This window comes from Danio rerio, chromosome 1 (assembly GCF_052040795.2).
Source record: "Danio rerio strain M-AB ecotype USA chromosome 1, GRCz13ab, whole genome shotgun sequence".
NCBI classification, from domain to species: domain Eukaryota; kingdom Metazoa; phylum Chordata; class Actinopteri; order Cypriniformes; family Danionidae; genus Danio; species Danio rerio.
In genome coordinates, this window is record NC_141021.1 from 7,057,501 (window position 1) to 7,082,500 (window position 25,000).

Here is a 25,000-nt window from a genome sequence, read left to right on the forward strand (position 1 = left end):
ATGGAATGAACGAACGAATGAATGAATGAATAAATAAAAATAAATAAATAAATAAATAAATAAATAAATAAATATATTAAAAAAAATAATATTAAAATAAAATAAATAAATAAATAAATAAATATTTCCTATATTCATATATCCTAATATTTTGATATTCTGGGCCATACTAAAGCTTTATTTTCTTTCTCTAAATGCATTTAAACGTTTTCTTGCTTGTGTTTTGGATTACTGTCCAAAAGATCATATTCTGAATGATGTTTAACAGAGCAAGGAATTTTTCTCAGTATTTGCTATAATATTTTTTCTTCTGGAGAAAATCTTATGTGTTTTATTTAGGCTAGAATAAAAGTAGTTTATTTTTTTATGACATTTTGGGGTCAATATTATAGGCCCCCTTAAGCAATATTTGTTTTAGTTAGTCTACAGAACAAACCATCATTACACAATGACTTGTCTAATTACTCCAACTTGCCTAATTAACCTAGTTAAGCCTTTAAAACCTTTGTTTAAAAGCTGAATACTAGTATCTTGAAAAATATCTAGTAAAATACGATTTACTATCATCATGGCAAAGATAAAATAAATCAGCTATTAGAAATGAGCTGACAAATCTTATTTTCGTTAAACAGAAACTGGGGGGAAAAATACACAGGGGGGATAACAATTCTGACTTCAACTGTAAATACAAGCAACATGAGCAGAGATTCAGCTTAACGTGGTTTAGCGCTCCAGTGTGATGGAGGAAAAGTATTAAGAAACAGCAGCTTCTTCAGAGAATTAGAGTTGGCCACAGCACACGGCCGGTGGGCCATTAGTTCGATTAAGGCCGTTCCTCAGCGCTGGAAGCCATCCAAATCTCTACGTTTTTTTTTTTTTGGCTGCCACTGACTCTGTGTCAGCGTTTCTTCAGAAAAATAGTTGTGCGGTTCTCAAACTCTTCTAAACAAGGAAAAGCAAGCCTCTCGTTTCCATGTTTGATCAGCACTAACATTTATTAGTCACATCTATTATGCAGAAAACGCCAGTGAGAACAAAGGGCTGTTAGGAGCAGTCAGGCGACACACACACACACACACACACACACACACACACACACACACACACACACACGAGAGAGCGAGCGAAAGATGCTAATTAAGTAGCCTGCTAAAGTAGATGAGACACGAGCGAGACAGAGAGATGAGGAGGGGGATTCCAGATCTGTCTGCCTGTTACTTTCTGCTTAATTGACCGTCTCCTTCTCTCTTATTTGCTCCCTGACATGAAGATCCAGACTCGCAGACTCAAAACTTGCTTTCTATTCGTGAGCTCAGATATAAGATTTTCTGCTTTTCATTAGGCCTAAAGCAGGGGAGTCTAATCTCAGTCCTGGAGGGCCAGCGTCCTGCAGATTTTAGCCTCAACACACCTGCAAGGATGTTTGTAGAAAGCCTTGATGGAGCTTGATTAGCTGGCCTAGTGTGTCTAATTGTGGTTGAAACTAAACTTAAAAGGACCGTCCAGATTTGAGCTTGGGCACCCCTGGCCTAGAGTGATCCACTTATTGTAATAAAATATATGTAGACTTTAGTGAGGCCTTCAAATGCTTGATGATTTTAATCTGTGGTCTGTGTTTGCATGCGGACATTATTGTTAGGAAAAAAAAAAAGAAAAAAAAAAAAAAAAAAAATATATATATATATATATATATATATATATATATATATATATATATATATATATATATATATATATATATATATTAACATTATTATTTAATATTATATTATTCAATATTATTTAATAACACAAAAGCAAAATGAATAAATCAAAAATATTAAAAAAATAAACAGAAAAAGTATTAATACATAATAAACAGCAACATTATTATTATTATTATTATTATTATTATTAATATTATTATTACTACAACTTTTACATGTTTTACAAAAAAATTCTGTCATTATTCAAACACTCAGAAAACATAAATAAATAAAACACAAAAGCAAATAAAAATAAAAAATATTTAAAAATAAATAAGTATTAATAAATATTAAACAGCAACAGTATTATTATTATTATTTATTACATTTTTTGTATTATAACTTCTTTAAAAATATTTTTACATAAAACAATTTCTGCCATGATTCACACACTCCAGAAATAGATCATTAAACAAACCACAAAAGCAAATTAAATAAATATAAAATAAATAAATAAATAAATAAATAAAGTATTAATAAATAATAAACAGCAGCAACATTATTATTATTATTATTATTATTATTATTATTATTATTATTATTACTACTACTACTACTATTATTACTACTACTACTACTATCATTACTACTTATTTAAAATTATTTTTTTATAAAAAAAAATATTCTGCCATTTTTATCTCCAAAAATAGATAAATACATAAAATACAAAAGCTAATTAAATAAATGATGAATTAGCAAGTATTAATAAATAACAAAATAGCAAAAACATTATTATTATTATTGTCAGTGTTATTATTTCTATTTTTATTATAATTGTTATTGTTGTTGTTGTTGTTTTTATTATTATAATTACTATCATTACTACTATTTTTAAAAATATTTAACATAAAAAAATACTGCCATTATTTAAACACTCCAAAAATAGATAAATAAATAAAATACAAAAGCAAAATAAATAAATAAACATAAAATCCTAAATAATTACTATTATTAAATAATAAACAGCAACATTATTAATATTATTATTTATACTACTACTACTACTACTACAACAAAAGCCCATAATAATTGTTCAGCAAACAAAAACACTTAAATAAAAGAGATATTTTACATAAAAATACAATTATTTCTCCACAATAAACCTGTGGACCCACCCATAAAAGCCTCTTAAACTGTTTGAAGAACTAAACTATCATGTGTTATGAGTTTACAGTGGTATGACTGCAGTAACTAAAGTATTTTGTCCAAGACTCTGGTTATTAAACTGCAAGAAAAGTTGTGAGAAGACATCTAAATGTATTTCTCAAAGCAATACATATCCAAGTGTCTCTGTGTGTGTGTGTGTTAGTGTGTGTGTGTGTGTGTGTGTGTGTGTGTTAGTGTGTGTGTGTGTGTGTGATAGGATTACAGCTCTTCTGCGCTCGGTGGACAGAACAGCACACAGAAGATAATCTTGTGCGAATCGATGGTGGGACGAGAGCAAGAATGAACATGGTCCCTGCGGACACTGCAACACTCACGCATAATTACCGGCAGACAACAAATCAATGGAGTCAGTCGTTGAGACCACTCAAGCTGGACTAAAAACTCACATTCTCTCTGTATACCCACACTGTACAGCTGCACAGTAAATCACACATGACTTCACAGACCCGCCTGTCAATACTCAAGCTGTATTCGGCTAAAAGGCCAAATATGCTGCTTACTGACTTACTGTCTGATATGTTGCATGGACAACGTCAAAGTCAAATGTTTGATGCTTCTTCAAAAAACGCAGGTTTTGTGTGCTACAACTTGCACTGATTTACTTTCACCAAGTTAGTATCATAAGGAGGATGCGAAAGGCACATTAAAGAGATTGTCTGTTTGCACGTTCAATTCAATTCATTTTCACTTTTTCAGCACTTGTACAATGTAGAGTGTGTTAAAGTGGCTAACATAGAAGTTCTAGTAAACTGAAACTGCATCAGTCCAGTTCAATCAATATCATTATAATTTTAACAAATCAGTCAATTAATCAATCAGTCAATCAATCAGTCAATCAATCAATCAGTCAAGCAATCAATCAATTAATCAATATAAAAATATACAAAAAATTTAATAAAATTCACTTATAAATATGCAATTATAGTTTTTTTAGTAATAAATTTATAAAACAAATAAAAATGCAGAAAATAATATTCACTAATAAAATGTATGTAATTATTCTTATTTTAAAAGTAAGTTAAACTAATAAATACATACAAATATTTGAAAAATGTATAAAATAATATTCACTAATAAAATATATGTATTAGTTATTTTAAGAGTAAATAAAAAATAAATAATAATAAATAAATAAATAAAATTCACTAATTAAATATTTACTTTTAAAATAACAATAATTACGCATTCAATTAGTGAATTTTATTTATTTATTACTTTTACTTATTTACTTTTAATATAACAATTGCATATAATTGATCGGCCAAAGATCGGTATCAGCTGATAATCACATTTCACGACTCAATCGGTATTCGTTGATCTGGCCGATCTCATAAACCGATGGCAAGTGTTTGTTTACGAGTTTACAGCCAGGGTCATACAGGGTGGGCCATTTATATGGATACACCTTAATAAAATGGGAATGGTTAAGGATATTTATGCCCTGTTTGTGGCACGTTAGTATATGAGAGGGGGCAAACTTTTCAAGATTTTTTTCACCCATCTTGAAAATTTTGCCCTTCTCACATACACTAATGTGCCACAAACAGGATGTTAATATCACCAACCATTCCCATTTTATTAAGATGTATCCATATAAATGGCCCACCCTGTACATCCACAGCGCTACAACACGTGAGAAATGTTTCCGAATTGCATTGTCAGTAATTTTTCTAACCATTTTTTTGTCTGTTTTATCTATTATTTTTTTGTAAAGCTGCTTTTGACCATTACATGCATGCAACATCCTTAATTTATTCTCTTAGGTACGGCAAGATCTCATACATTGAGGGAAAATGCGCTTATGCAATGGCAAAGTTATATAAAGCTTGATGCATCAGAATCGGTACTTGGTATCGGCTAATGGCGAGGAATCGGTACTCAGTATTGGCTGCAAAAATCCTTGTCGGAGCATCCCTAGTTGTTTTATTTATTGTTGCTGCCTAATGATTTTCATAAACAAGATTATTTTAAATTATAATTACAAAAAAAAATCTGCGTCTAATTTTTGGATGCTTGTTATTAATCCACTAACAGGTTCTTACCTTTCAGTCTTTGGAGGGGCGGTTCTTTGCTTGTTCACTTTTGCATAAAGCCCCTCTAGTGCGTCCTCATTGGGCGGCTCTCTGCTGGGGGCGGGGACAGTAGGCTGAGCGTAGTTATTGGCTGGAGCACCAGGTGGCATAGGGGATTGGCTAGAGGCAGGTGGATCTCTGAAATTGTTAATGCGAGCGTAGTTTGGATCCAGATCATCATCTTCAACGTCTGGGAAGATCACACGCTCAGGAGCAGGACTGTTCCTTTCACTCCTGCACAAATAACAATGTTATTCAGGACTTTTGAAGGATGGTGGAAATGACCTTTATTAAATTAGGCTATGCAGTAAATTCACCTTTGGTCACACAATACATCATTACTAGTTATACTATTTACAATACTGGTTATTTTACAGTTTTTGTCAATTTTTTTGTAAAGTTTTAAACATCTAATTATCAATATAAGTGAATGAAACTGTACGTCTCGAGCCAAAAAGATTCCACACTGCAAAAAAAGCTTTTCTTAAATTTCAGTTATGGTGGAAAGTGCTAATTTAAATTGTCTTATTTTCCGCAATAATGTGCCAAAATGAAGTAAGTTTTTACTTAAAACAAGCAAAATAATCTGCCAATGGGGTAAGCAAAATAATCTTATGTCAAAAGGAAAAACAAGATTATTTTGCTTACCCCATTGGCAGCTTATTTTGCTTGTTTGCTGAAAACAAAGCAATATGTTTTGCTTGTGTAGAAAATTCTTCTTGATTTAAGAATTGTGAGATATTTAGACTCAAAACTAGACAAAAATCAAAGTAAGAAGAGCATTTTTTTTGCAGTGCAGATCAGTAAGAGAGACAGCAATACAAATGACCATGTTAAAACTGACATTAAGTTGCAGTAATAGAGTCAGATTGATCTGAGGCAGCGCTAAAAGGTTAGAACATCCAAAAACACTCAAGTAAACAGCTGATTGAGTTTTAATGTTTCCTTTTATTAGTTCATTAGTCTTGACTCTTTAATTACTGTAGGAAGAGAACAGCTAATTAAACCAGTGAGGCAACTGGAACTAGTTTAATCATTTAGACAACATCAATTTAGCAAATTAGCACTTTCCACCATTTCATAACTGAAATTTGTGAAACAAATAATAATATGCAACCCATAACTGCTCCATACTGAAATAAAAAATATGATTCATTGGATTTACTTCTTAAGGTAAGTGGTTGCAAACAATTTATATGGACTAAATTTAAACAAAATAAATGTAGTAATGTTCAACTTAATTTGTTTGCTTACATTTAGTCCATATACACTCACCGGCCACTTTATTAGGTACACCTGTCCAACTGCTCCTTAACGCAAATTTCTAATCGGCCAATCACATGGCAGCAACTCAATGCATTTAGGCATGTAGACATGGTCAAGAAGATCTGCTGCAGTTCAATCAGAGCATTAGAATGGGGAACAAAGGTGACTTAAGTGACTGTGGCATGTGTGTCAAACGGGCTGGTCTGAGTATTTCAGAAACTGCTGAACTACTAAGATTTTCATGCACAACCATCTCTAGGGTTTACAGAGAATGGTTCAAGAAAGAGAAAATATCCAGTGATCGGCAGTTCAGTGGGAGCAAATGCCTTGTTGATGGCAGGGGTCAAAGAAGAATGGTCAGACTGGTTCGAGCTGAAAGGCAACAGTAACTCAAATAACCACTGGTTAACAACAGAGGTCTGCTGAAGAGCATCTCTGAACACACAACACATCCGACCTTGAGGCAGATGGGCTACAGTAGCAGCAACAACTGGCATACATGATATATCATTTTTTGGGTGAACTGTGGCTTTAAAATAAAACATACTTGGACAGAAACAACTCTAGTTCACTCTTGTCCACCTCCTCTTCGCTCACAGCAACCATCTGTTTAGCCTTGGATTTGGTCTTGTCCTCTTTGTTTTTCCTCCCAAACCTAGATGAGGATTTCAGTAGAAAGCGAGGGGAGAAAGAAAGAACAGAAAACAGGAAGATGTGTTAGGGTTTCATAACCAGTGACTCCGTAGATCCCTGCACTTCCATGTACCGAAGCAGAATTTGCTCTTAAAACTCTAATGATTGGTTCCCCATGTACCAGCCTGCAAACACACACACTCAAACACAACACACATACACACACACTCCTGCAAAACCAAGCAGTATCACGTCCAAACGCCCTGCAGTAATTTTTTTTTAGCCCATCTCCACGCCAAACCATCAGAAACTCACATATTCTTTTGCACTGATCTGAGGTCAGGTGAGGTCTCCATGCTGACAGATAGATAAAGACAGAAGAGGACAGGGTTATGTGAAAAATAAAGATAATAATGAGAGAGAGAGAGAGAGAGAGAGAGAGAGAGTGTGAGATGATGATGATGATGATGATGCTGGCTCAAGACAGTGAGGCGGTAATGAAACATCAGTGTCAGGTTTAAAGAGAAGCAGCTTCTGGTTCACTAACAGGCCAATCTACACTAAACTCACAGAGAGCTGGTTAGCTGTAAGCACAGGGACTTTACATTTACATTTAGCAGACGCTTTTGACCAAAATGACTTAACATAGGGTATATGCAGAGCTAGTGTTTCTTCCCCTACCGATAAACTTCCTGTGAAAAATTAATGTGACTTTTTTTCCATTTCACTCGGTTCCCATTACAGCATCGATGCTGTAATGTCATAAAAATACAATCAGTTAAATAGACTTTGGCATTCATTTAGTTGATCAAGCGTAAAACAAGACATAAAGCTGTTACTGACAAATTAAAAGTCCTTCCACATACTTCAGCATATACACCATTGAGGTGGCATTCAGCAATTCAACAAGAGGCAATACACACAAGAAGTGCCACAGTAGTTATTGGAAGGAACAGATGGTGCTTAGAATACTAGAGTAAGTTTTTTTTCAATAAATAATAAACCATTATTTAATTCTTATTATTTAACAACCTTAAACCAAGTAACTGAGTTATTTATACACTAATATAAAGTGGTGATAACAGTAACTGACCAAGCTGAATCATTTCACATATGGGTGTGATAAGTAAATTTAAGCAACCTGGAAACAATTGTACATGAATAAATAAATATGTTTACAAAGTAATATAAAGAACAATAAAATAATAAAGTATAACATAACCTTGTCATAATAAAAAATAAAATAAATAAAAATTAATAAACATTTATTTATAATACACACATTATTAGGCTCAAAACAAATTCTACCACTTAGCCCTTTCCCTGGTGTCCCAACTCTCTTTAGCTTGAAGGTGTAGGGCTAAGAGGAAGGGCTGGGTAGCCCTTGAAACAGATTTTTCAGGACCAAACTCAAAACCAAGGTTACAAAAGATTTTACAGTATACACTAGCTACAACAACAGCAGAGCTGCACCTGGAGGGAGATCCAGAAATTAGTATTTTTTTTACCTTTGCATTTGTGTTATTCTATTTAAAATAAACAAAATAAAATAACTCATTATATTGAAAAAGCATGCTAGAAACTTTTCAAACTTAAAAAACTACACTTTTTACTAACAGCATATAAGTTTAACATTATTTACACTCAATAAACTCAAATATCATTAATATTGAAATTAATAATTTAGGGCTCTATTTTAACAATCTAAGCCTATCTAAATCCACTTTTGCTATTTTACCTCTCTTAACGAGTGATGGGTGTATTTTGAGCATGACATGCATTAAACCAATCAGAGTCTCATCTCACATTCCCTTTAAAAGTCAGTTGTGCCACGCCATGGTGCATTTACTATTTACATGGCAGACTTTGTAAGTGGAAAAGCTGAACGCTTCACTAGCTTCACTTTACTCTTTACTTTTAATCTTTTGCTTATAATAGGGGAAATTGTCATGAATAAACTGAAAAAGCCCCCCCGAGGTGAAAAAGGCATGTAGGCAGTGGTTTTTATATTTAAGTGGAAAACAATAACTTTGAAACATTTTAATCCTTAAATTTTTCATTTCATATGTTTCATGTGTCCTTTTCAGACCGGCATACCAACACAATCTCATGGCAATTCGTAACTTTTTGATTTAGTGGCCAATTCGTATGAATTTGTGCGATCTAATTCGTACAATTTAGTACGATTTGCTCATCCCCCAATGACGGTTGGGTTTAGGGGTGGGGTTAGGTGCCACGCCTTTTTTAAATTGTACAATTTCATACAACTGAACTTGTACGAATTTGTACGAATTCGCCACTAAACTGACAAAACGTAAAATATTTACGTTTTCTCATGAGATCAAGCTGGGCATACCCATTAGTCCACAAATTGGTGCAAATAGACTTGCTATTTAAACAACGTGGTGCAAAACGTCAAAATTACAGTTGCGTTGATCTGAAAATAGCAACAAATCACGCCAAACACATTGTGCGCCTTGTTGCGCTGGGTGTATGATAGGGCCCTTGATATTATAAATACAGCAAATATACTCAATATCTATCTTTTGATATATAAAATGACTTGAATAATTCTCCACATTTAAACAGAAACTCATTCACTTAAAAAACAAGGACAACAGCGCAACCTCTATTAGCGACCGAGAATTCAATTACATTTTCCACAAACGGACACACACTCCAGTGAGGAAGAACCACAAGCTCACCCGAGATTTCTTTTTAATTTGACACAGATATGACCAGAGGCTTCAGTTTGTTTCCGACACAACGTACACGCATGTTTGCTGAAGATAAGTCGTGACTGAATGATCCAAACATCAGCCCACAAGCAGCTCAAGGGTCCGGCTGGATCTCCTGTGTGTTTGAGCCTCAATAGTCCTCCATTTCCCAGCCCCACACACACACACACTAATGACTGTATTTATCTCATTAGGCTGGAGCGATCTAATACCGGCAGCTGGCATGCTAGCTCTGCCTTGCCCTTAAGCACTCTCATTAAAACCAGAGGGAGTCGTGGCCTGAATATCAATGCGTTCAATCCATGAGCGCTCATCACGCAACAGCTACACTTTACTGGCCAATCAACGCCTTTCACTGACAACACAACGAACCCTTTTTACATTTCTGGGTTTCGTGAAAGCGGAAGTCGTCATAGCTGGGTAAACTTAGAGCACAGTGAATGGGAGAGTACCACAAATCTTTTTTTAATAATCCTACTTGCTGAAATAATGACAGAAAAACTCGATGATGGTGAAGACTTTCAGAAAAATGAAAAAAATGGGGTGAGACTGATAATGGCAGCAGGTAGACAGAATAATGTTAAATTTACTGTCTTTTCCAGCCCGATCTCATGAGGGAATGTAAATATTTTACTTATGTCAGTTTAGTGGCTAATTCGTACGAGTTCAATCGTACAAAATGTATGATTTTAAAAAGGAGGCGTGGCACTTAACCCCACCCCTAAACCCAACCGTCATTGGGTGATGAGAAAATCAGACTAAATTGTACGAATTAGATCGTACATATTCATACGAATTAGCCACTAAATCAAAAAGTTACGAATTGCCGTGAGTTTGCGTTGTCTTGTCCCATAGACGCTGCATTAGAAATGCCTTGCACAAGCGGTAATTCCTTTTTTGTAATTTGATGCAAAGATGATAGTATCGGTGGCCCTGCCTTAAATTTCAAGTAGGTACTATTTTACTTTTTGTTCGGGTGCCAGACGGAATAAATCCGTCAATATTACAAATATAATTTTAGCCCAGATAGCAATAAGCCACTGACAACAACTATATTAAACATAACAAACAAAAATACAACAAAAAATATACAAAAATTCACCAACTGAGTAAGTATTGAAATATTTATATATCATCATCATACAATCATTGGCTCTCTGGCTATGCAAAGGTAAACAACATGTAAAGAGTTAATTCAAGGAAACAGTTTAGTCGAATGAGAATTGTGTGTGTGGGGAAGTGTGTGTGTCCAGCGGTCTCTATGCACTCAATGTATGGATAAGATCAACAGCTAAAAAAAAAAACACATCACTTTGACAGTAAACTTTTATATTGTGAAAATGTAAAGTACCTGATGCTGGTGAACAAGAGGGAAATCAACCTACGGCCCGCGTCTATGTATATTTCTTACATACAGTTGAAGTCAAAATGATTAGCCGTATTATTTTTTCTTTATTATTATTTACTTAATTTTGCTTAATATATTCAATTATAAATCATTAGTATTTTTTCTTCAGAAGAAAGTCTTATTTGCTTTATTTTGGCAAGAATAACAGCAGTTTTAATTTTTTTTCAAACCATTTTAGGGTTAATATTAATAACCCCTTAAAGGAAACTTTTTACTTTTACTATTTACTTTTGCTATTTTCATTATATAGCTCGATAACACTTCATTTTGACGGTCCATTTGAGTATGCCTGTCTGCTTAATATCTGTTGATACTGCTCCTTCAACAGATATTTAACTGACTATAAGAAATTTTGTACATGGCACATTGTACAATTTAACCTATAATCCTAACCCCAACCTAACAGTCTACTTAAAATCTACTGAGAATTAGTTGGCATGTAGATGCAATGTAACTTAAATTGAACAAACAGATCATCAAAAAAATTGTGACCTATAGCTCTACCAAACAGCAAGGTAAAATACAATATTTAACACATAATTGAGCTAGAGCACCTAGTAAACTTTTATTTTGATTCGACTTTAATTACATTTTTACACTTAGTTTGACTCAGACTTTTGTGTCATAATTACAAATAATTGGTCTCATGACTAGTTTTGCCAAAATTTCATTCATTCCTTTTGCTTTAGCTTAGTCTCTTATTTATCAGGGGTTGCCACAGCGGAATGAACTGCCAACTATTCTGGCATATGTTTTACACAGCAGATGCCCTTCCAAAACAACCCAGTTCTGGGAAACACCCGTAGACTCTTGCATTCAAACATACACTCTACGTCCAGTTTTAGTTTATTCAATTCACCTATAGTGCATGTCTTTGGACTGTGGGGGAAACCCACACCAACATGAGGAGAACATCCAAACTCCACACAAAAATGCCAACTCACCCAGCTGGGACCCAAACCATTGACCTTCTTGCTGTGAGGCGACAATGCTAACAATTTTGACTTTCAACTTCATAATTGACATTTATTTTGAATAGTTTTCTTAGACTTTTATCTTGTAAATACAGGATTGCTTCATAACTAATGTCATGAATTTGCCATCATTGTTTTTATGTCACAATTGAACACTGATTAACACATTTAAAAATATAATTTCACTGTATTTCACAGTTATGAGACTCTTTTAATTATTATTTGACTGTTTTATTTCAAGATGAGGCTACAGTTTTAGTTCTAAAATATGACTGGTACCTCCTAATTGTGAGATATTCTCATAATTAAGACATAAGACTCTCATAATTAGATTTTTAATTTGACTATTTCTTTATTAATTTTGCTTCGACTCTATTTCAGAGGTCCCCACAGCAGAATGAACCACCAACTATTCCAGCATATGTTTTACGCAGTGGATGCCCTTACAGCCGCAACCCGGTACTCAGACACACCCTCTCATGCACACACACTCATACACTACGGAAAATCAAGTTTATTCAACTCACCTATAGAGAATGTGTTTGGACTGTAGGGAAAACTGGAGCACCCAGAAGAAACCCACACCAAAACGGGGAGAAAATGCAAACTCCACACAAAAAAAGCCTACTGACCCAGATGGGACTCGAACTAGAGACCTTCTTGCTGTGAGGTGACAGTGATAACCACTGAGACACCATGCCACCCAAACTGACCATTTTATTTATTAATTATTTTAACACACTAAGATTAAGACAGCATATGTTTGAGATTTGCAGCCCTAGACACCACACCATCACTTTAATACAGTCAAAAATTGAGTTTGCACAGTGAATTAGCATTACTTCAGCTGTTAACCTGAGATTGCGATGGTCTATGTAGCTCTTGGGAGGCTTAACAATTCATACGGTAGAAATTACAGAGCAACTTTAACAGCGAAGATGATGTGAAATGAGACAAAACGACGCCATGTTGATGAGAATTCACAAGCTTGAGCTGTAATTACAAAATCCCAATTATGCTGTAACGTATCCTATAATGAAAGCATCTTCAGCTTTTTCTTGGGCTCTTGTGTTGGCAGCTCTTGGTTTTATCGATTGACTGGAGTTTACAGAGTGTTGCAATTTATCAGTCTAAAGCAAAGGCTCATGTTTTAGCAGACAAAACCTCCATTCTCACACAGACGGACAGGCTGATCTGTGGGAACTGGGGACGTACAGCTAAGCTGATCATTATGTTTGCATATATTAATGCCTGTTTCTCGGCCTTCTGCTTTTTTAAGGATCTTTCTAATTAGGCAAAACTGTCAGGAATGGATCTGCCTCTCTCTTTCATGATTCCCTGTCTCTTTCTCCTGTCTGAGATATGCTTTTTTTAACGCTTAATGAAAAAAGTTTGTCTTCAGCAGGCCAATTCACCAATTTCATTCAACATTAAATCTGTATGTAGACTACCATTCATTGTTAAGGGAAATTCATTAATTATTTATTTATTTTCTTAGATACTCCCATGGGCTTTTATATTGAAGTTAAAATTTAACAACAGGTTGGTGTTTTATAACATCTAGTTTTTATGAGGTGGATTGTTGGCCCAACACTCACCTCCAATCTGAAGGACTAGGATATACAGTACAAACAATTTAGCCTACCCAATTTACCTGTAGCGCATGTCTTTGGACTGTGAGGGAAACCGAAGCACCTGGAAGAAACCCACCCAACACGGGGAGAACATGCAAACTCCACACAGAAATGCCAACTGACCCAGCCGAGGCTCGAACCAGCGACCTTCATGCTGTGAGGCAATAGCGAAACCCACTGCGCCACCATGTCGACCCCAATTTATTTACTCATTATAACAGATTTTTTTTTTATCTTTGTCATGATGACAGTACATAATATGTTACAAGACGTCACGATCATCAGTGATCTAACCTCTGCAGATCGCTGGAAAACTGTCCCCACATGAACTACAACTACCATGATGCTTTGCGCCCATTAACTTCCACTATAGCTGTGAACTACCTGGACTAATACACACACACAGAGGTAAAGATCATTCTCTCTGATTACCAGGACTATAAACACAGCACACACACTTCTAGGTGGAGTCTTGTTCACTGTTTTCTGTAACACCATGAAGCGTTCTTTGTCTAGTCTTTTCAGTGTTTTCATCCATGCCTTGTTGTACCGCTGATATTTATTCTTTGCCAGCATGTACTGACCATTTGCCTGTTTTCGACAATGATCCTGGATTACATGTATGCTACTGTTTGCCTCTGTTTGACCATTGCCTGCCTGACTAATCTTGTTTAATTTGTGTTTTGTTAAACTAGATAATTTTCAAGATACTAGTATTCAACTTAAATGTGACTTTAAAGGCTTAACTAGGTTAATTAGGGTAATTAGGCAAGTTAGGGTAATTAGGCAATGCATTGTGTAACAATGGCTTCTTCTGTAGACCAGTGGTGGGCCAAAAACTCAACTTGATTGAGGGTGGTGGGGCAGAGGTAAACATCCCAAACTGTAAATTATTACAATTCATTATATAATTTAATTGATACTATAATTTATTAAATTTAAAATACTTGTAATAATAATTATACATTTTTGTATATTTTATAATGAACATCTTACAAAAAAAACGTGATTGATCCCATTGATAACACTTAAAATTACATTTTGCTTTCATTTTTTTTATTTTATTTATTTACAACATTTAATTTCAGTTTCCTTTTTAGTAGACAAACAGTTAAAAAAACAAAAGTTATGTTAAATTAGAAATGGCAATCTCTGTTACAAAACTCTCTATCATTCTCTTCTCAGATGGGATGAAGGGCCATATCAAAGGTTACCATGCGTGGGCCAACTATGGCCCATGAGCCCTAGTTTGGGCATCTCTGTTGTAGACAATCAGAAGAAGGCGGCTAATAATATTGACCTTAAAATGGTTTTAAAATAATTAAAAACTGCTTTTATTCTAGCCAAAATAAAACAAATAAGACTTTCTCCAGAAGAAATAATATTATAGGAAATACTGTGAAAATTCCTTGCTCTATTAAACATCATTTGGGAAATATTCGAAAGAGGAAAAAAAATTTCACAGGAGGGCAAATCATTTTGACTTTAACTGAATATACTGTATAGACTTTTCTGTGATTTCAAAGCTGAAGATTCAACATCATTAGGCTAGTCCTTTCTAAAATCATTCATGTTTGCTAATTTGCTGTTTTAAGCTTATTAAAAATTCATTTAAAACGCTAAAAAAGTTGCACTAAATATTTTTGCAGAAACAAATTTGTCATGACTCTTTGATGAATACATAATTAAAAATAGCATTCATATGTAATACATTTACTTGAACATTATGCACACTTGTTTTTACTGTAAAACATGACACAAACATATCAAGGTATTCCCGCAAATAAAAAGAGACAGAAAAACACACACCCCATAAGAAAGATCTAGACAACTGACATATAAAAAAACCTGTAAAACTCTCTTTTGTAGTTCATAGAAAAAAATGCCATACCACCCAAAACTGCCATATTTCCATATGGATACACCATTATGAGAAAAAGCGTATCCCACAATACTCGTATACGACTTCATTAAAGGACTTTTAGAGGATTAAGAAGGGTAAAATTAGACTACGAAAAATTTAATCAAGAAATGAAGGAAAGAAGCCAATATATGAGATACAATGTAAAAAAGGAGGTTTGATGGATTAAATGCAGGGACTCAAATTAAAATCTGAAAAACACAGTCAAAGAGGATTAATCAGGCTAATTCCACAGCAGTGGAAAACTGAGAGACTAAGTAGAGCTAGATTTCAAATACTGTTGCATCAATAAGCAGTAAAATAAATCAAAATAAAGTAAGATATTAGCTAAGCAGAAAACAAAGCACAATGAAGCCTATGGTCAAAATCTCTGATTTATTTGTTTTTGCAAAACGAAAAAATATATATTGTTGTAAACAACCAATGCTATTACTTAGTTGGTTTTGTCACCGTTTTAGGAACAACAATGCACTTACACTCACCGGCCACTTTATTAGGTACACCTTACGAGTACCGTGTTGGACCCACTTTTGCGTTCAGAACTGCCTTAATTCTTTGTGGCATAGATTTAACAAAGTACTGGCCAATATTCCTTAGAGATTTTGGTCCATATTGACATGATAGCATCATGCAGTTGCTGCAGATTTGTCAGCTGCGCATCCATGATGTGAATCTCCAGTTCCACCACATACCAAAGGTGCTCTATTGGATTGACCTCTGGTGACTAAGGAGGCCATTTGAGTACAGTGAACTCATTGTCATGTTTAAGAAAACAGTCTGAGATGATTTGTGCTTTATGACATGGTGGGTTAAGCCTGATTTATACTTCTGCGTCAAGTGACCGGCGTAACCCACGGCGCAGGCAAAGCGCGTGGCTGTGCATTTATACTTCTGCGCGCTGTCTCTGTCGGTCTGCATTAACACTTCCGAAACGCTAGTTGGCAGTGAGGTGTAAATGTTCCTCTGTGTCGAGTTTCTTCGCTACTTTTTTGCATTTCCTGAACACTTCCGGGATGTACAAGTGGCTCAAACTCGCTCATTTTGAGGCAGGAACCGGCAGACGTGCAACAACTTTAACTATGAGGTAAACACAAAACAAAAAATTTCCATCCGGAGCTCCTTCAGGGGACTCCACACTTGTAAACAATCGCTCGCGCCATTCGCGCGGCTCTCGGTCCCGCCCAGACTCGTCAGCGCTACCAAGCCGACCAATCACAGAGCTTACGCTACACGTCGTTACGACGTGTAGTTACATTTTTTGAGAGGTGCACGTCAGTGACGCGATGGCCATGGCGAAGGGCTATGCGTCAGCGCCGTAGCATACGCCGACGTTTGACGCAGAAGTATAAATCAGCCTTTATCCTGCTGGAAGTAGCCATTAGAAGATGGGTACACTGTGGTCATAAAGGGATGGACATGGTTAGCAACAATACTCAGGTAGGCTGTGGTGTTGACACGATGCTCAATTGGTACTAATGGGCCCAAAGTGTGCCAGGAAAACATCCCCCACACCATTACACCACCACCACTAGCCTAAATCGTTGATACAAGGCAGGATGGATCCATGCTTTCATGTTGTTGATGCCAAATTCTGACCCTACCATCTGAATGTCGCAGCAGAAATGCCCCCACAGAACTGCCACTCACTTAAATTTTTCTCTTTTTCAGACCATTCTATGTAAACCCTAGACACGGTAGTGAGTGAAAATCCCAGTAGATCAGCAGTTTCTGAAACACTCAGAGCAGCCCGTCTGGCACCAACAACCATGCCACATTCAGTCACTTAAATCCTCTTCCATTCTGATGCTCGGCTTGAACTGCAGCAAATTGTCTTGACCATGTCTACATACCTAAATGCATTGAGTTGCTGCCATGTGATTGGCTGATTAGAAATTTGTGTTAACGAGTAGTTAGACAGGTGTACCTAATGAGTGTAAAAGTGAAAAGTTTTGAAAAGTGCACAGATTCACAGAAACAAACAAACAAAAAAAGATTTAAAATATTAGAAAAACTGTATTATGAATCAAATTTTGACTCTGATTGAATGATCGACATTATTTACAGCAACAAACTAGTTCAGAAAACCAACATGTTCAGACATTACACACTTGATGCAAATCCATCAAAACACTTAAAAGTTGTCGAAAACATATAACCGGTGTCACGGAGGTGATATAAATCTTGTCTTATTTTGGCATGAGACCTCTAAAATAATATGTATGTTATGTTTTACACCATTGACCAAACTGTAAAGTCTTGTTAGAGTTTTGAGTGGCATGTGTCCAAGCTGCAGATGGCGTCTTCAATAAAGCGCACATCAATCAAAACGGCCGGCGATTTGCTGGAAGAATGACACTTTGACTGCGGGTTTGACAGCACGCATCTGTCACTCCCCGCAAGACTGGAGAAACCTCTCTGTATCTAATATTCAGATAGATGATGTTTATGGACCTCTCACCATATGAAATCTATCCAAGCAAATTCATTTCCGCCCATGGCGAGAGGATAAAAAAAAAAAAGATTTCTGAAGCAAAATTGTTTCTGACGTATTACAAAAAATTACCATAAGCTGCAAACCATGGAAATGAATGTCATGAGTGACACGTCAAATCATGGGGGTTATTGAAAGGAGGGGTGCTAATATGTTTAGAAGTGAGGTGATGAGATAAACATTTCACCTGCTGGGTGAAAAAAATCATAATTTTCAGTCATTTCCCAAATATTGGACATTCATTCATTAATTTCCTTCAGCTTATGTCCCTTAATTAACCACCAACTTATCTAGCATTCGTTTTATGCAGCAGATGCCCTTCCAGCTGCAACCCATCACTGGGAAATACCAATTCTAATTGGTATTCTTATAAATTGTCATTCTAATATTACAATATACAAGTACTGAATACATTTCAGAACACCTAAACAGCCATTTACAAACGTCCTAGCAACACATCAAAACATTCAAGACATTGCATATGTAACCCCGCCGGTCCTACTCCACCCAACCCGCTCCAAGCTGGTATCAAACCGGCGACCTTCTGCATGAGAGTCGGTTGATCTACCAAGGAGGCTAAAGACCATGGCCTGTAGCGTCTGTCGCTAGAGCACCTTTAGGCTGTACTCACACTATTGACAGTTGCCTCGAACCGGGCCAAAGCACGCTTGTCCCCCGCTTGGCCCGCACTCACATTACAATCGGCCTGGGCACGCTTACGTCATCGATGCTGCGCTGTTCAGTAAGCGCTCTCGCTCAGAACAGTGGAGATTTCTCTAGTTATATCGCTTTAGTCGTTAGGGATGCAGTGACACGCAGTCAGATATTTCGCCGAACCGATCAGCCACTTTTGACTCTCATAAACAATCTTAAAGCCCTCGTTATGCAGGTATTAGGAGGTTTGCTGAAGGTTTGCAGCTGTCGTACAGTGAGGGGTTTGCATCTTTAACAAACTACGGCAGTTTGCGTTTACTGAACAGTAAGAATGTTTAATAATCCATATGAAACAGTCCCTTAAAAAGTCACGTCTCGCTTTCAGTTTCGGGCTTTGGCGCATTTTGCATGCACACACAAGCCCAAGTGAACCCGATTCAGCGGACTCACACTTCTTAAACGATGCAGGAAATGGGCCTGGGCACTGTACGGATAGCATAGTGTGAGTAGGCCCTTAGAGGTCAGAGTGAGGTTTACCAGCACAGCACTCACTAGCTGGCCTCCGTTACACATAGAAACAACATGGCAAACACATAGCAATGGCTTATGGTTTCAGTTTAAAAACTACAACACTACAGAAGTTGACACTGCCCGCCGTGCTTTTTTTTCCACTTGAGCGTTCTGAATCTCCAGTTTCTTTATGCAGCACTTGCTAATATTAAAAAGGCGTGAAAGTAAAGGTTAATGTGATTTGACCACTTCCAGGCCAGGCGTGTGTGTGATGGGAAAGAGGCTGTTAACCTTTACCGTCAGAGCAGCTTTCTCTGAGCCGCAGAGAAGTCCATCAATCATCGGCTGTCTCATAACGTTGCTCACTATCAACCTGTGCATGAGATGCAAGGCGCGGAGCAAGTGTCATGGGATACAGCTCGCGCTTTCCAGACTGAACATTGACAGACTCAACAACAGTGCAGCTTTAAACTGACACTCTCACTGCGGCTCCAACACACAAATGGACACACACGTTACTCAGTAATACAGTATGTGTATAGAGTAATCTGATCATTTTAACACGCAAAACTTAATGGTGAATTTACAGGCATTATAAAGAGAGTGGTGTTGGAAGCATGGGATTGTTCTTGTTGAGAGCATTGATGAAATGTTGTTGTTATGTGCTGTTCTCGTATTTTAAAATTGCTTTACTGTATGGCTGCTACCCTGGCCAGATCTCTATGTGTAAGAGATTTTAAATCACAATGAGACTTTCTGGTTTAATAATTAACAAATGAAAAAAAAAAAACACTTAAAATTGTTTTAGTTATGCAATTTAACGCACTTAAATACACACCTAAAGGAATAGTTCCCCTAATGCTGTTCACAACAGATGCAGAAAAAGTGTCAAGCGCGAGTGATTTACATGTTAAGTCAATGCAAAGACACGATTAGACATCCTGCGGCACGATTCAAGCGAATGAAGCGGCGCGAGTTGAACGTTTTGCGCAATTGATGCGCAAGCTCAAGTTCGAAAATCTGAACTTCAGCAGACATTCTCTGCTTATTAACCAATTAGGAGCTTGTTGCTGGTGTCCCGGTGGGAAATCCTCCAGCTGACACAGGACAACAGTTGATCAAACTGGGCTCGAATCAAATTTCTAATCAGCCAATCACATGTCAGCCACTTAAATTTAGGCATGTAGACATGGTCAAGATGATCTGCTGCCGTTTAAACCGAGTATCAGTATGGGGGAAAAAAGGTGATTTAAGTGACTTTGAACATGGCATGGTTGTTGGTGCCAGACGGGCTGGTCTGAGTATTTCAGAAACTGCTGATTTACTGGGATTTTCATACACAACCATCACTTGGGTTTACAGAGAATAGTCAGAAAAAGAGAAAATATTCAGTGAGCTGCAGTTCTGTGGGCGCAAATGCCTTGTTGATGCTAGAGGTCAGAAGAGAATGGCCAGACTGGTTCAAGTAACCACTTGTTACAACCGAGGTATGAAGAAGAGACTCTCTGAACGCACAACATATCGAACCCTTAGGCGGATGGGCTACAGCAGCAGAAGACCACACCAGGTGCCACTCCAGTCAGCCAAGAAAAGGAAACTGAGGCTACAATTTGCACAAGCTCACCAAAGTTGGACAACAGAAAATTGGAAAAACTTTGCCTGGTCTGATGAGTCTTGATTTCTGCTGCGACATTCAGATGGTAGAGTCAGAATTTGGCATTGACACCACGAAAGCATGGATCCATCCTGCCTTGTATAAACAGTTCAGGCTGGTGGTGTAAAAGTGTGGGGACAGCTTATCGGAGTATTGTTGCTGACCATGTCCATCCCTTTATGACCACAGTGTAACCATCTTCTGATGGCTACTTCCAGCAGGAAAACACACCATGTCATAAAGCGTGAATCATCACAGACTGGTTTCTTGAACATGACAATGAGTTCACTGTACTCAAATGGCCTCCACAGTCACCAGAACTCAATCCAATAGAGCACCTTTGGGATGTGGTGGAACGGGAGATTTGCATCACGGATGTGCAGCTGACAAATCTGCAGCAACTGTGTGATGCTATCATGTCAATATGGACCAAAATCTCTGAGGAATATTTCCAGTACCTTGTTGAATCTTTGCCATGAAGGATTAAGGCAGTTCTGAAGGCAACAGGGGGTCCAACTCGGTACTAGTAAGGTGTACCTAATAAAGTAGCCGGTGAGTGTATATGATATAATATGTGATATGAAAAGACGATGCAAAAACCTCTGAATGCCACCTGAAATGTTCTGCTAAAATGAGCATTTTTTATAGCCTCTTATGTTTATGTTCAGTAATTTCACTTGAAAGTTAATGAAAAGAACTATAAAAGTCACTATAAAAAGTAAAATTACTGAGCCTACATAAAGGAGACAGAGAAAAATGATAATTTAAGGCGAAAAAAAAATCAAATGGCTTTTAGAGATTTTTGCATCTAAACTCTTCAATTATAGATTGAATGATTCAATGTTCATTTCCAACACTACTTAAACTATAAGAGTAAAATAAGTCACTGAAAACTGGTATAACTTGGTTTTTAATACAGACTTGTTGGCTTTTTCCATGCTCAAACAGCATCTAAATAAACCGAAATGTGAGTGGAAAGCTTGTCATCATTTCACAAAAGTCCTTCAGTGACTGAAATTTGTCTTAAACTGTCATTTAGAGTTCATATAATACACACAGGCATATCATTTCAACTCTATCCATTAATACCTCTCATAAACAATTTTGCTTAAGCGTTTCATTACGTTCAAAAAAAAAGAAGTTTGAAAGCCAGTGTCAAGACCGGTGAAGTTGGAAGACATGGCAGAACCTACAAACAAACACAGAGTGAAGGGCCTGCCACGGCCGATTAAGTATGCAAAAAGCTCATTAATATTCATAAGTCGCTCTGCCTTCCCTGCTAATGTGAATATGTGTTTTTAGTGACTGACAGGACGCATCGGCTTGAATAAATGAGGAAATCACAGAAGAATGGGCTTCAATTTTAAAAACAGATTTCAGTAATTAGCCTCACGCGGGCTGCGCTGAGCGATTGCGCTAACGGCTTCATATGTTTGCATTCAGATGGGATGCATCATGTGTGTCCTGCTAAATACCAGCTGTAATTCTAGACGTCAATAAAAACGGATATGGATTCCATTATTATTGCATGATTATATGTGCACCAAAATGACATACGCATGTAGCATATTGTGTTTTTGTGTGCGTGAATGTAGTTTATCATGCTAGAAAGCATTAACTACTTAAATCACACGCACACACACACACACACACACACACCATTTGTCTGTAAATTGGCTCTCAAAACCAAATTAAGCCGTTTGTATAGTTCTGCGTGTAATCAAACGAGATCCAACTACTGCATGCATCAACAAAATGATCAGACTTACTATTTTTTTTTACATGGTTGACGGAAAATAAATAAATAAATTGCTTTACAAAAATCTTCCAGCACACATTAGCAATTACCTTAGCAAATGCTGGAATAATCTGCAGTCTTAAAGGTTAAATAGAACCTTTGTGTTAGTGCTTTTTACACAGGAAAAACATCGTTACAAGTTTTTTCAGAAAATGCAAAACAGAATGTGTCAAATTATTGGAGCACTTACACTAAAATAGTTAGTCGGTCATAAAATACAATCAAATTCTAAATTAAAAATACAAAAAGGTACGTGCACAAAAAAGTTTGTTTATAGCTGAATGGGGACCACAAGACCAATTAAACAGGATTTAATGTTTAAAGTCATAATGAATTTCAACTCACTAATTCCTTTAAAGATGTTTTTATTTTATTTTGTTGCTAATGCTTCTCTTTACAAGGCATTAAGTATTAGCAAATTAAATTAAATTAAATTAAATTAAATTAAATTAAATTAAATTAAATTAAATTAAATTAAATTAAATTAAATTAAATTAAATTAAATTAAATTAAAACATGGACAAAGTTGAAGTGTAAATAATAATTTAAAATAAAACAATTTTATGAAATGTAAAGTTCTGCTATGAAATAAAATAAAAAGTGGGAAAAAAAATTAGACCATCACTTACTGGTTCTTTAAAGACCTTTGACAAGTTGTGGTTCCCCTATTTAGATTATCTGCTGGCTAACTCTCTAAATATGAATATGAATACATATTATTCATTTTCAATTTGTTTTATCTATTTATCTTTATTATTATTATTATCATTATTATTATAATTTATTTATTTATTTATTTTTAACTTATTAACTATGTTTATTCAGTTTTTTTTCAATAGGAAGTTATAGGCTGTTGAGGGAGGGAAGCGTTTATTTGGGGTAGTTTTAACAACAACATTTAAGAATAATAATAAAATTAATGTTGTAATTGATATTCCATGTAGAAAAGCCGATAAAACAAATCTAAAATTAAATAAAATAAAATTATAAAACTTGGTGTAACATTATCATAAATAATAAAAAAACAATTGTATGAAATGTAAAGGTCTGTTTGTTTTATTTTCTTGCTAATACACGTTTTAAATAAAATGAAAAATAAAACAAAAAAATTAAAACGAATAAAAAAATTAAATAAAACACATTTGAAGTGCAAAAAAAATATTTTTTTATGTAATGTAAATTTCAGTTCTATAATAAAATAAAATAAAATTTGGACAGCTGAAATTGTAAAAAAAAAAAAAATTATAAATAAAAACAAAACAACAGTATGAAATGTAAAGTTTTGTGTGTTTTATTTTGCCGCTTATACTTGTTTTAAGTTTTAAAATAAGATAAAATAAAATAAAGCAAAACTTGGGCAGCTGAAATTGTAAAATAATATTAATAAAAAATAAAACAATTGTATGACTTGCTATGAAGTGTTTTCACATTACCATTTTTAGAATAAAATAAAATTTAATTTAATTTAAAAATACCCTGAAGATGGTAAAAAAAAAATAAATACAAGTAAAATAAATAAAAATAAAGCATTTTTTAATATTGTCTGCTTTAGGTTGCCTGTCACTAAAGCTTGTTTTCAGCATGCAGGCGGTGAGCATTAGCTGTTTTAAGGGCCGTGTAACTCCAAGTCACTGTAATTGAAGCCACGGTTGAATGTTTCTCTATGGACTAGTAAAAGACCATAAACTGCACATACTCCGACAAGCTGCCATTATAAAACATTTACAAACCCTCTCTAAACACACACAACAAATTAAAAAAAACTTATAAAATGTACAACCATTACTAAAACTTAAATAACACACAACTTTAAAATCATCACAAATCCAACATGTAAAAGATGTCATGAGCGCAGTGGGAGAAGCGTCGACTTTGTCAAATCACCCAGGGATTAAACAGAGCCAAATGCAAAAAAATTAAGTAAATTAAAGAATCATCTCCATTTCAGATTACTGTCAAAGCCATCTGCTCACTCATAAACAAACACTATGATAAAGCCTGTTTACAGCTAAACTAGTACATGTCTAACTGCGGCTGGCTTACGATGAGGCTCGCTGTGTAATCTCACTGGGCATGATGCATTCTGGGTAGAGGAAGAACAGGCGTGCTAATTGGCTTGATGCCGTGTTGGATTTGTTCAAATTTGGAACGTTAGATGATATTGAGGTGGAGGGCAGACGTGTGTGTGTGTGTGTGTGTGTGTGTGTGTGTGTGTGTGTTTGTTTTATATCAGAGTGTAGGTTTGCATGACACACTGTCAGGTGTTCGGTGTTAAAATAAGCCTTTTTTATTTAGTTTATTTATGCACGGGGATGAATTTGAATGCTTAAAAGGA

General features: G+C 35.7%; 1 protein-coding gene across 1 annotated transcript in view; it reads right to left on the reverse strand.

Moving 5' to 3' along the window:
• Positions 1 to 25,000, reverse strand: part of pard3ba (par-3 family cell polarity regulator beta a) — a gene marked incomplete at its 5' end in the record, with an annotated part of 217,436 nt that overhangs the window by 50,500 nt on the left and 141,936 nt on the right. The window contains 3 exon segments of the mRNA NM_001328558.1: positions 4,955 to 5,218; positions 6,798 to 6,905; positions 7,199 to 7,240. Coding sequence (NP_001315487.1) covers positions 4,955 to 5,218; positions 6,798 to 6,905; positions 7,199 to 7,240 — 414 coding nt within the window.